The sequence below is a fragment of the Emydura macquarii genome, unplaced genomic scaffold (genome assembly GCF_026122565.2).
Source record: "Emydura macquarii macquarii isolate MOO-44397 ecotype Brisbane River unplaced genomic scaffold, CSIRO-AGI_Emac_v2 contig_968, whole genome shotgun sequence".
NCBI classification, from domain to species: domain Eukaryota; kingdom Metazoa; phylum Chordata; order Testudines; family Chelidae; genus Emydura; species Emydura macquarii.
This window is the reverse complement of record NW_027131105.1, coordinates 16,226,099-16,239,984: the sequence shown is the minus strand read 5'-3', so window position 1 is coordinate 16,239,984 and position 13,886 is coordinate 16,226,099. Positions and strand designations below refer to the sequence as shown.

General features: G+C 41.0%; 1 protein-coding gene across 5 annotated transcripts in view; it reads left to right on the top strand.

The window, feature by feature from the left end:
- GRIP2 (glutamate receptor interacting protein 2) overlaps positions 1 to 13,886 on the top strand; it is a 416,235-nt gene that overhangs the window by 373,327 nt on the left and 29,022 nt on the right. For all 5 annotated transcript variants that reach the window (XM_067544336.1, XM_067544338.1, XM_067544339.1 and 2 more), the window contains 5 exons: positions 109 to 254; positions 886 to 966; positions 11,628 to 11,694; positions 12,956 to 13,101; positions 13,389 to 13,533. In XM_067544336.1, the coding sequence (XP_067400437.1) occupies positions 109 to 254; positions 886 to 966; positions 11,628 to 11,694; positions 12,956 to 13,101; positions 13,389 to 13,533 (585 nt within the window). The remainder of the gene's footprint in view (positions 1 to 108; positions 255 to 885; positions 967 to 11,627; positions 11,695 to 12,955; positions 13,102 to 13,388; positions 13,534 to 13,886) is intronic.

Below are 13,886 nucleotides of genomic sequence, written 5' to 3'. Positions count from 1 at the left end.
AAAAACGGAATTCTTCCAAGTCTCTCTCTAGATTGTGATTGACTTGTCTGGCAAAAGTGGTTCATTGTCATCTTTGAGTTTTTCCTCCTTTTCTGATCTGGACTGCAGGTGCGGGCTGCTACAAGTCGGAGACAGAGTACTTTCCATCAATGGCATCGCAACTGAAGATGGGACCATGGAGGAAGCCAATCAGCTCTTGCGTGACGCAGCGCTTACCAACAAAGTTGTGCTGGAGCTAGAATTTGATGTGGCAGGTATGTAACTGATGCATTCACCACTCTCACTATATCCTTCAAAGCCTCTGTTAGGTCTTTATTGGCCCCAGTATAGGGAAAGCATCCTCCATAAACATTGTATCGCTTTGGTAAAAGTCACTGGTTGATGTGAGCTAGCAATGGAGACATACATTAGATCCCTGTCTAAATCCTTTTTTATCCACAAACTGCCTCTCTTAGTGGGCATGTGTGCAGAATAAGTGAAGAGGTCATCTTTTTCAGATATTTTATGATTATATAGACTTAAGAAAGTGAGGGAACTGATGGCAGTGGCGGGTGCAAAGGTATGATGTTTGGATTTGCAATGTGAGTACTTCACACACACACTCACACAGCTGCCTCTGAATCCTGCACCTCCTGATTACTCTCTGTACAGATATATACAATATGTATATTTTTAACAACAAACCACATTTCTTCTAAAAATCTAGACTGCTACTGTTAACCAGGAGTATGCTGAATGGATTAAATAGGAGGGTATATTACATTTATTAACACCTATAAGACACATCTTAAAACTAATTTTCTCTGGAGTTCAGAATAGTCTATCAACGCAATTGAAAATCTGTCTTTTCCCCCTTTTATTGTTTTCTGTGTTTTGGTTTTACAGAGTCTGTCATCCCCAGCAGTGGTACTTTCCATGTTAAACTGCCCAAGAAAAGAGGCGTGGAACTTGGAATTACTATCAGCTGTAAGTACTGCTTAGACTAGAACTACCACAGCTAGCAGTAGCACGAGCACCTGGCTTCCAGTCTAGCTTGCTAGAGAATATCATAAAGATGGAAATGATTTGATTTTGATAGCCCCCACAACGTGCTAGACTGATCTTAAACTGAAAATACGGCATGGTCCCAGGCTCTGGAGCTTACAGTGGAAAAATAAAAAGCCTCTCTAAAAATAGAAGAAAGGGGTACAACATGTAAGTAATAGTGGTTAAGGTGGGAATTGGCTGGGTCCAGAAAATACGTTTTGATAACTGCTTTAAAATGTGTTTTAATGAAGTATATAGACTAGTCATAATTACGCCTCAGTATTGATGTGATCAGTCAGCTAGTTAATTGAAGGCCTCACAGTAGAAGTGGATTTTCAGGAACAATTTGAATGGAAACAGTGCAGTTGCCTTGCACCATATTTAATTTTGATTTCCCCCCACAACTGAGTTACTAGTATTCACCTACATTAATTCCTACTGAAATAGTAAATAATACTTAGCATTTTATTGGCACTTTTCACTCTGAGATCTCAAAGTGCTTTTCCAAAGTTGAGGAAGTATCAAAAACCCTATTTCACAGGTGGAGAAACTGAGGCACAGAGAGCCAAAATAGCAGAGCCGTGTATAGAATCTAGGCCTCCTGATTCCCAGTTGGGTGCCATGTTTTATTAGGCCAGCATTAAAAAGCTTTTAGGGGAAATCCTGGCTGCTTTGAAGTCAACAGCAAAACTTCCATTGACCTCATTGGGGTCAAGATTTCACCCTTTACCTACTTTACACCATTTAAGCTTTTACTTATTGCATTTAACTCAGGTTGGACAGTAAAGCTAAACTGAAATTTGCTAGAAAGATATCTGAAAGCTGATACATTTAGCCTCTTCTTGGGTGCCTCATGGGTTGAATGGATTTGTGGTGCATATTTGCGTTTAATTTTTAAACAAAAGATTCCAATGAATATTTTTTAAATATCACCGAACCAGCTCTGTACGTGTGTTTTCTAAAACTTGTATTGAATATAAGGAACGTAAACCCTGGGCTAAAATATTTAAGTATCTCTTTAATATTGGCCATAATGCTGTATTTCAGTGCTACAAAAAGAACTTTTTTTTTTTTAAATGATTTTATAATGTGCTCACCAGACACTTGGATGGTGATTCAGCAAAGAATTTGAGCACATGCTGAACTCCATCTTTATTCAGGAGAGCATTTAAGTATGTTTTTAAGTCTCATGGAAATCAATGAGGCTTAAGCATATGCTTAAAGATAAACACGTGCTTTGCTGAATTAAGGCTCAGGTCATGTTCATGGAGAGAGAGACCAATTTACTTCCTGTTCTTAAACTGCAAGCCAGAAAATACAATGAACATTAGGAAATAGCAGTTGGAGTCGCAATTTTATCTTTATGTGAATCCCTGTCAATTTTTACATCACTTTCCTCTCTTACCTCCCACCTCCACCCACCAGATGAACACAGCAACTGCAAACCTTTAGGTGTGGAGAGGAGGCACATGCTGGATATAAGCAGCAAGAAAGAAGAGAAGAGAAAAACAAATAAAAAACTGCTGTGCCTTGTTCAATTTCCATCACTGCTGTAGATCAAATGGCAAAATAAAGTTTAGAAATTACCCTTAAAAGCTTTCTCCTTTGAGAGGAAAGCATATCTAGTGTTCTGAGCTAGAACATCTGGATTGGACCTGGACATTTCTAGTCTCCTGATTTTTATTCACATTTCTTCCACTTTTGACCCATTCTATGAATTTGGGGCAAGATATTTGCATATAGATTTTAAGGCTTTATGGGACCATTGTGATGATCTAATCTGACCATCTGCGTAGCACACAGGCCATAGAATTTCACCCAGTAATTTCTTGAGTCAAGGCTTAATAATTTGTATTATATACTAACACACAAATAGAGCTGGTCTTCTGGACTAAAGGGCTGGAGTGAAGAGTAAGGGTTGTCTACACAGGGACAGTTAGGAAAATTAATCCGAATTAAACTACAGTTGTGAATTTAAAGTGGATTAGTTAAATTGCATTAGTTACGTCCCTGTGTGGAGACTCTCAGTGAGAATTAATATGGCCTTAATTCAGTTTATCTTGATTCAGGGGTTAATGCAGTTTTACTAATCCATGTTAAATCAAGATCTTTGGTTAATTCAGATTAATTTTCCTGAATGTCTTTATGTAGACAAGCCTTTAACCGATGTATTAAAGAATGCTTATTATGGGTCTCTCTGCTAAAAGAACTATAAATCTGCTTGAAAGACACATTAAGGGACTCAAAATTTGAATGATTTTTATGTCCTGAACAGGAGCATACACTAGTTCCAGTAGGAATGCAGGCATATGTTCTACACCTGCTTCCAATAATATGCTCAACAACTAACCAACCATAATCTAGTTGCCTCTAGCAGTCCATCCCGGATTCCATAAAAATAGAATCTTTGGCCCTGAATGATCCCTGTGTTGCCTTTTTAAATTCCAGATAGATGAAAGTGATGGGTAATGACAGGAGAAGAATGTATTCCTTGCCGTATTTAAACTAAGTGTGGTAAAGGGACACAGTTGAGTTATTAAACTATGCTGTAAACAAGTGTCTGCCTTATCATGCTTTTAAGGCCAAAATCCCTCCCTTCCTCCCCCCCCAAAAAAAGGAAAAGAAAAAGGAAAAAAAGACACCTAGGGGAATGAATGGAAGTTCCTAGGTGTTCAGCATTTTTGTATATCAAGCCTGTAATTTACAGGCCTAATTCTAGGCTCCTGTCTCTGAAAATCTTGGCTTGTTGTTAAAGGAAAAAATTAAAAAGGATACTTTTCACTTCTTGCTCTGGCTGTTTATTACTTACATTTAATCAGGTGAGGCACCGAGAGCTCTGGTGCAAGAGAGTGTGTATTTGTTTTAAAACAACTGGTTTTACAGAATCCAAACTGAAAATCTTTTATTTCTCCCGGGTTCAGAGCAACATGTGGGTTGTGAGGCTTAATTGTTTGTAAAGGACTCTGAGGTGCTCCAAGTGGTAAAGTTGAAAGTAAGTGCAAAGTGTGACTGTGGACTCAATAATGTAGAGAATAGGCTCATAATGACTTGTCTACTCCATCTAGACTGCTGGAATGTGTGTCATGAAGCACTCTCCTCCATTTCTGGGTGCATTCCGTTCAAATCACAGATTTCTGTTTCTTTAAACTTAGTTCTAAATCTTCTATAGATCAAAATCTATGGCAGTAAGAACTAGTGGTTGTGTTTTATTGTGCAGTCAGTGTCTGACCTCCATAAAATAAGTCATATGTTTAGTTTTAGCCTCAGGGAAATGCTGGTTGATTACATAAAGGAATTTTTTTTTAAACCTATATAAAATGGTTTTCCCCAGTGGCTGGTTGTGAGGCTTACTGCAGGGTGCAATTTTGTTTCTGCTGTTAAATAGGCATTTAAACTGTCATTTTTCTTAACAATACAGTAACAGTTTATGTAGCACGTAAGGTAATTTGAAAATTTAAATAACAAATCCCTCACAGTGCCCCTGGCATGCCATAGGGAGGTCTGTATTATTCCCATTTGCAGATGAAGGAGGCAGAACTTTGAAATGAAGATTGTGACTCGATCAAGGTTACTATGGGAGTCACTGTCCTAACCAGGGTTAGAACTCAGCCATGTGCTCAGACAACACCTCTTTCACAAGTACCGGAACCACTTTGGGGGTCTAGAGTGATACAAGTGGCCTATGCCAGCCAGCAATTTACAATGGTCTCTTCTGTTAATGTTGCAACTTCAGCTAATACGTGGAACTGTCCCACTCTGGAACTTTTACAGAAACAGCATATTCTACCTTGGCCCGGTATCTAAAGATTTTGAAAATAAATAGATATATGGTGGCATAAATATCCTGCTGGAAGCACTTCTAATTATGAACCTGTTGTTAAAGTTAATGGATGATGCAGGAAAAAGCTAGTAGTGGGGAATTGTATTTTGACTGCTACTTTATTGTAATTGATTCAGATTCACTTTTTTCCTGCTCCCTTTGCTTAGGTATCTCAGGGTGGTGGTTGGTATTTTTTTACACTCTCCTCCCCCCCCCCCCCCCCCCCCCCCCCCCCCCAATATACATGTTTACTTTCTTAAATGCAGTTTTATGACATTAGTACCATTTCTTTAATTACACTTTGGCAAAATACTGCTTTGTCTCAATCAGTGATAAAAGGTGTTTATATGGAAGCGTTGGTGCGTGAGAGTTGTGTGCTTAGACTCCTTGGAGGGGAATAATTTACCAATATGCATCATTATGCATCCTATTAAAAACACAAAATGGACATGTGTTTTGAGCCTCTTCATCCATCATATCGTAAACACTGAGATCACCAGAATCCCAGCAGAAGAGGCAAAGCAGCTTATAAAAAGTAAATAATGGTGTTGACCATCTTGCATTTTATTACTGCCCGTTCACCATAGCCAAACAGTGTTGTCATTTTGATCTTTCTTCTTCTAGCATCAACAGCTGGTGATTTCTAGAGTCTACTCTTGGCCTTTAAACTGTCCCGGTGTGCTGTTAAATACACTGAAAAGCATAGGACATTTTTAAAACCTAAGTGGGCCTTGTCCACATGAGAAAATCACATTGTCTCAATTAAACCAGTTTGCCTTGGCAATTGCAAACCGAAATAAGAGTGCCCACATGAGGGGCCTGCACTGATTGCATTCTTTGTATATTAGGTATTTATCTGACCCCCATTTCCATGGTATTTCATACTCTTCAGTGCATTTATCCTCTCAATATCCCTTTGAGGTAGGCAGTGCTATTATCCTCAGTTTACAGATGAGGAACGTAGGACTTGTTTTCATGTACAGTACGACAGCTACAGTGGTGCAGCTGCACTGCGGTAGCGTGTTAGTGAAGATGCTACTACGCCAACGAGATAGGTTCCGCCGTTTAGTGTAGTTTATCCCCCTCCCCGAGAGGCATAGCTGTCTCGACGGAAGAAGCTTGCCCATTGACACAGCGCTGTCTACATGGGGGGTTAGGCTGGTGTAACAACAGTAGAACTTGAGTTACAATCATCTCAGGAATGGAAGCTGTTTGTAACTCTGGACAAAACGTTATGTTTGTTCTTTCAAAAGGTTACAACTGAACGTTGACTTAAATACAGCTTTGAAACTTTACTGTGCAGAAGAAAAATGCTGCTCTTAACCATCTTAATTTAAATGAAACAAGCACAGAAACAATTTCCTTACCTTGTCAAATCTTTTTTTAAAACTTTCCCTTTATATTTTAGTAGTTTATCTTCAACACAATACGATGGTGTATTTGCTTTTTGTTTGATTTTATTTTATTTCTGCTGCTGCCTGATTGCATAGTTCCTGTTCCAAATGAGGTGTGGGGGTGGACCAATCAGTTCATAACTCTGTTGTTCATAACTCTAAGCTTCTACTGTACATCACTCAGGAGGATGGATTTTTCACATCCCTGAGCAACGTAGTTATACCAATATAGTTCTGTAGTGTAGACCTGGCCTCAGACACAGAGGAATTAAGGCCTTGTCTACACTAGAGAGCTGCACTGCTTTCATTATGCTGGTATAGTGAAAGTGATACAACCTCCCTACTGTGGATGCAGTTGTACTGGTATAAGGACATTTTATATGGGAATAGCTATTCCCATCTAGAATGGGGAAAAATTAGTACTAGTGTAAGTCACCTTTATGCCAATGTAACTGCATCCACTCTAGGACATTTACCTATATAACTATTTTCATTTAAAAAAAAAACCACACTCGTGACTGAAATAGTTACGTTGTTTAAACTTTTAAGTGTAGCTCAGGCCTAAGTGACTTGCTGAAGGTCACACGGGAAGTCCATGGCAGAGAATGAAATTGAGCCAGGGTCTGCTGAAGGCATGTCTACAATACATCTGCTACAGTGGCACAGCTATAGCGCTCCATGTCTCCAAAAGACAAGAATTTTTCCATCGAGCTAAGCACATCTCCACTGGGGCGTAGGTCTACCTAATTACATCATTCAGGGCACAACATTTTTCACAGCCCTGAGCAACGTAGCTAGGGTCGATCTAATTTTTAAGTGTAGATCTGGCCTGAAGCCCAGGCCTAATGCCCTAGCCACTGGGCCGTCCTGGCTCTCTCAACTGAAATTGGTGAATTCAATATACTTTTCTTGGGCATACGAGGCCTCGGTTATAAAACGGACCCTTGACACCACTTTGGCAGTGTAAAGGGGTTTGAAAGAAAACGTAAAGTCAAGGGTGAAGAGCTTAATGTAACTGAGAATCAGGCAAATCTGTATTCAGGGTTTGGAGGTAAGATGCTCAGCTCTCAGATGACTGCAGTGAATGGAAAGGGCATTGGAGAGTTGATTTAGTTAATAAGGGCTATTCTATGTTAATTAAATACTAAGTGACTGTTAAACACCTTGAGGGATTGCTCTGATATAATAGGCTTGTATCTCTTGCAATCATTGGGGTGAAGTGATCGTGGCATATTAGATTATATTTAACACACCTTTCATTTCTATAGCGATTGCATCTTATTTAGAAGTAATAAGGTTGGTTTTTGTAAAGATTGCCAATTATGTGACACACTGGTTATTTATTTAAAATGAATTGGAAGGCTACCAGTTGGTTAAAATTTAATTTGGTTCCTCTTTAATTATCATTATGTAAAATAATGTGCAAGGCTTGTTTGGTTACATCTAAATTAAATATCGGTAAGCCTATTTGAAAAATGGAATTTAAACTGTTTGTATAGATCGATTCCCTTTTAGCAAATAGTATATTTCAGCAGGAGGATAGACTATTCCATGTTGCTACATACTCTATTCTGGGAGTTGGAAGTGTCTTGCTTCACTCCACAGCGCCACCTATTGCTGAGTAATAGAATGATCTCTAGTCTAGGCCTCTCTTTGAACAGCAGCTATGACAAAAGAGTTTGGGTGTTGCAGGGATCATAAGGCACCGGATGGGGCAAAGGGGGAGGCTCTGTGTGTGTGTGTGTGTGTTTGTGTGTGCATGTGCGCTAGCGCACATTTACATAAGGATTTATGAATACAGCTGGCAAATGCACCAGATAGCGATGGGGTCAATCATATCAAAGCATTTTTTAAAAATGTATTTCTAAAGAAAAATGTAATTGATTAAGCTAACCCTCATTTTTAGTTGGCTGCACGTTGATCAGCACTATGGGTCCTCTCCCTTTGATGGTCACATTGCACTGCTTCTATTTCCCCTTCATTGCCATTTCTTATCATTACATGCAGCACACACAAGGTGAAGGGAAAATTGCATTTATTAAAACCACAAGAGGATTATAAAACAAGAATATTTATAGAGACACTGTAAGGAGAAGGAGAAGCACATGGTATGTGCAGGAAAACACTACAAAAGAAATGTATTAACCCAAAACTGTTGTTCATTTATTTGTTCTGTGTTGTAGTAGCAGCTAGGTGCCTCAGTCCTGCACCAGAATCCCATTGTGCTAGATGTTGTACAAACACAACAAAAGATGATCCTTGCCCCAAAGAACTTACAGTCTAGGTATAAGACAAGAGACAACTGATGGTATCGATAGGGAAGTAAAAGGAAGCAATGAGACAATATTAGTCAGCATGACGGGCAGAGTCGCCAGTCGCCTAGCCGTTGGCAAGGTTGTTTTCTCGGGTTTTTTGTAGGCATATGGCAGAGGAGAGTGTTTAAGAAGGGATTTGAAGGAGAACTTTGTGGAAACTTACAGGGAGCTTCTCCCAAGCTTGTGGGGCAGTATGGGACCTGAGCATCTTTGTCAACAGAATCTCTCAAAGACTAGGATTACCCAGGATATATTCCTGGGTGTTTGTTCAGACAATAGGGAGCTTCCAGTGTCACTCGCACCCCCTTAAACTTTTAGGTTGCCGTCAGCTGGAGAGGTTAGGCATGACAGCCCTGTCTGTGCTATAAAAATATTTCTGATAGGAAACCCACTTACAGCTCACTTGTCTCCATTCATTTCCCACTCTCTCCCCCATGGACAAAACACAATGATATTTTCGTAGCCTGGTTTGAGGATACTGTTAAAAACACTATTAGATCCACAATCCACATAACAAGATGGAACCAAGTTTAACGATGGTGAGATACAACCCCGTTGTAATTTGGTCCCCTTCGTGGTTGGCTTGATAATGGAGATGGGTTTCCTTACAGTAGTCAAGAAATTAGCTCTTTTTCCTTCTTGACTCTTTCTACCGCTCAGTGAATTGGAGCAACCAAACAGCCTCTCGGTTTGGCTTCCGGCTCTAAATGGAATTTGAGAGCACTCAGTCTGCCGATAACAGCTGCATGGAAAGCATCAGTGGGTTGTCAAAGAGGCTGAGCGGGCAGCTCTTTTAGGTTCTACAGCACTCAGCAGAAGCACTCCTACAGCACAGTAAGGATCAATTGTGTTTAGTTCTCTGCTGTGCTTGAGCATGGATTGGCTCTGTTTTACACTATTAAATACTGTGCAATCAGAGTATATCCTTAACAGTGATCTGCAAAGCTTTTTTCTAACACCCTTCATATTAGCGTATATGGTTTTTTTTTAAAAAAAAACATTAACAAATTAAGACAAAAATAAAACCAGACCATTAACTTTTTGTCTTTGGATTCCTCTTGAATTCCCTTTTGGCCACTCTTTAGTCTCAGCAGTTCATGTAAATTCATTCTACGTGAAATAGTGACATCTCCACAAACCCTGTAAAGATGTTCACTGCTGGCTGTAACCTGAGATGCTCGTAGGCCTTAAGTTGTTTTGTCCTCCCCCCCCCCACACTCTCTGCTGGGAGACTATAGCAGCTGTAACTAAGGCAATGTAGCAGTGTGAGAACCTGAAGGAGAGAGAGGGGAATGCTGTTTGCATATATTTTTGGCTGTAAATAGTGGTGAGGTTGGGTCAACGGGGGCAGGTCTCGTACCTGGGTTTTTCTGAGTGAGGGAAGGGAGTCCACAGCCACTATTTTTAAAGTAAATAATCATGAAAATGCAGACTTTGACTAAAATAAAGCAGAAGTGGCTTTTCCTGCACCCCAAGTCTCACGAGCTGAAATTTATCAAATTTGAAAAAGCTTTGCAGATCAGATCACCTTTTATAAAGATGTCAGGCGGTAGCAGGTCAGGTAATGTATGCAGTATGCTCCCGTCTTGTTTCATTTAAATGTTTGCGTTTTGGAGTTCAGCTTCTGAGATAGGCTTTCCCCTCATCCTCATGCTTTCAGTGGCCCTGCTCAGTCTATAAAAACACCCCTGGTTTGGAGAACCAGTTTAATTTCTGCTTGTGTGTACTCCATCTCTGCGGCACAATGGATAGAATTCTGGCCCCGATAAAGTCAGGGTGAGTTTTGCTGTTGTCTTCAGTGGGGCCAGTATTTCACCCTCCTTACAGTCAAGGTGCTGTAAATGTCAAAATGTACAGACACAAGTTAGGCAAATGTCTCCATTAGATTTAATGAAGCTGAACCAAAGGGTGGTGAGGGTGGGGATTTATGCAGCCACAGCACTGCCTGAATCTGAGGAAGGATTTGCCACTCGGTAATAGTTAAACACTTAGCATTGCTAAAAAATGTAATAGTTATGTTGGAAGCAGTGGACAAATAAAGACTCTCTGCTAGATCCGGTTTTGGGTCCTCAGCTTGGCCCAGAGGCTTTGTGGTTCTTAAATTAGAGTGAAATGAGTCCAAGGTGCATAACAGGCTTACCTTAATCAGACGTGGTGTAGAGAGAGAGTTATGGCCATCTTTTGTATTTTATTAGATCTACAGCTTGTCCTTACTATCAACATCTCATAAAGTAGGTGGGATTCAGAGATACGTGTCTTTGTAGAGGGATTGATTCAGGGTCATCACATGCTCTTGTCGCATACAGATCATTGGCCAAATCCTCCACTGTGTCATGCCAGTTTTACAGTGGGGTTAAATCTGCATAAAGCTAGTGTTAACACAGTGCACAAGCTAATGCCAGAAACATTGAACTCTGACACTACAAGTTACAGAACACTGTGCTGCAGGGATTCAACTCAATGGACATGTATATTAAGAATGGCCACATTCTTGTGATTTAGAAATCAGAGACATAGGTCAAATCCAAGTTCATACTGAAAATGTAGAGGAAGAATGACCATTTAAATCTTACATGACTGTCAGCTACTAACAGATCAAACAGATTTGCAGGCTGACCACTCATTCAGAACACCCAAATAATAATGTACAGTGAGATAGTCAAATCCTACATCTCTTCAAACTGCCTCATTCAGTTATCTCCTGGGGTGGCTCTGTCTGGGGGACCTTCACACATTTTGGAAGGTTTGGACACCCATGTTAGACCTTGGCAGGTGGAGCTACATAGAGATCAGAAGCTCTTGCTTTGCGTCACTGGATTCCACAGTTTCATCACCTTATTCTAGAAGAGCCTGAAAGGAACCAGCTGGTGAATTTAGACAGGATACAAAAGTCTGTTGTGCCCAGCATCTATTCTTGCAGGTCTGTTTCTTATAAATTCCAAGTGTGAAGCTGCATTTGTGTCAAATTAATGCAAATTTCCCTTCCCTGTAATTCTTTTTCTCCCCTTGGCTGTCACTCTTATAGATTCCAGAGCCTGAAGTGTGTTTTATATGCATGCATCTCTCTTGCAGCTGCAAGTAGAAAGCCTGGTGAGCCTTTAATTATCTCTGATATCAAGAAGGGGAGCGTAGCTCATCGGTGAGTACAGCATTTTACTGTTTGACAATATGCAATATAGTATTTAAAGGGAGAGAGGCCCAAGCCATAGTGTTTGGATCTCAACTGCATCCAAGTTAAGGGGAGATTGGTTACAGAGGTTTGGTTCAGTCCATTATAGAATTTGGGGTTCAAATTCTTTGCAGGAATAACTTCACTGAAGTCAAAGGAATTAAGCAAACAAAGAATTTAGCTCTGGGTCTGCAGCCAAAGCTATTCAGCTGGCCCCTCTCTATGTGTATGTTTACCTCCCCATCTCTCTATTTTAAGTGCTACGCATTCCGCAAAAGTGGCTCATCAGATGCAATGTATGAAGTGTCGTGCCTTGTGGTTCACTCTGTCCCAGTGTCTCCCTGCACAGGTGAACGCAGTACAGTGTTCCCTTCCATAGAGCAAGCGGTTTCTGAGGACATTGACAGAGTTTTATATATAAATCTGGGAGTGATCAGTTTCTCAAGACCAGCTGGTTCCAAACCTCTTCCTAGCCTGTGCTGGACGTGCTCTTGTGGGAGGAGTTTTCACTGTGGATTACTAGTTCTACGCAAACCATGCGGGGTTCACTTCTCAAAGAGGTTTCCGTGCTGAGTTCTGCTGAAGCAAACTGCTGCAGCTTCAATGGAGCACGAATGAAATAAATCTTAGCCTCTCAAATGGGACTCTTCCCATTCCTCCATGCATCCCATCACTGTTCACCATTTGCCATCCAGTGAACCCTGTGGCTCCACTCCTTGCCTTGAATGTCTTATGGGGGGAAACAAAGAAGGCCACTAAGATAGAGGGGTAGTTATTGTGGGGAGAGAAAAGCAGTAGTGCATCTCAACTGGCATGTCACCTGAACCTTATTAGCTAAGCCTTTATGAACCTGGGCATGAACGCATCAAAGCTATGGCTACCAAAAAGACTAGTGCTTTTGGATGTGCAGTTTCTAAGATCCTTTTCAAGAGGACTGCTTTCCAGAAAGCCCTGAGCCCCTGCCTTCTGAATATCAGGCCCCTACACGGTGCCTCAAGTTAGACACAAGTTGTCTGTCCCACGCAGGTGTGGGATTGGGTGTGAATATTTTTGCACCGCTCTAGATTGACCCAGCTGTTGCCCATGCTCTTTTGCCCTGAATGGGTGTTTTCTCAGAGGTCTCGGAGGATAAAAAGACAATATTGTTGCCTTAATTCCTAAAATGAATGACTTGTCAGACGATCTGAATGGTTAACAGAAATGACCCATTTTTATTCCCCTTCCCACACAGAACGGGCACTTTGGAGCCAGGGGATAAGCTGTTAGCCATCGATAACATCCGACTCGACAACTGCTCGATGGAGGATGCAGTGCAGATTCTAAGGCAGTGCGAAGACCTAGTCAAATTGAAGATTCGGAAGGATGAAGATAACTCTGGTATAGAAACCCTGATGCAAACTACTGTCTGACCATGTTCATGATGTTTGCCCAGACATAATGTGAACCGACAAAGATGAGGCCAGCAGTCAGTCTGCTGAACACCTTCCAGTTGATTATAGCAGTTTTTTTCCCCTTCTTCTTTTAAATATAACATGGAATGTTTAAATCACATTCATCCTGTGCACGACAGGAGACCACAGGATTTCACCTTTAAATATTCTGAGCTTTCCCTATGGCTTATTTATTTTTAAACTACTTTCCAGCATCCCTGTTTCTTGTTTCAGATGAGCAGGAGACGACCGGTGCAATTATCTACACAGTAGAACTGAAGAGGTATGGTGGCCCTCTGGGAATAACGATCTCCGGAACAGAGGAACCTTTCGATCCGATCGTCATTTCAGGCCTGACCAAACGAGGACTGGCTGAAAGGTGAGGTGCAGAGGAACCCCAGTAGGGCAGAGGATTATGATGAAGTCAGAGGGGGTCGTGATATAGCTGCAAAATTTAGAAAGGAGCAAAGGAAGCAGTGTTTCTTTGATCTAATGTAGAGTCTTGGGGCCTACCTTTGCAGATGAAAGGTGCCTTAGACATGCAAAGGATCGTACCTACACATTCGTCATGCTTTCCGCTTGTGCAGAGGCTTTACTTAAGGCCATTGGCCTCTGAGGTCCCCGCACAGTGAGTCATCTGACTACTAGCAGGAGCACCATCCCTGAATTCCCATCTGTGGTTCCACTTCCACTTCCATTAGGGGACTGCCCCATCAGCTCTGGCTACCACCA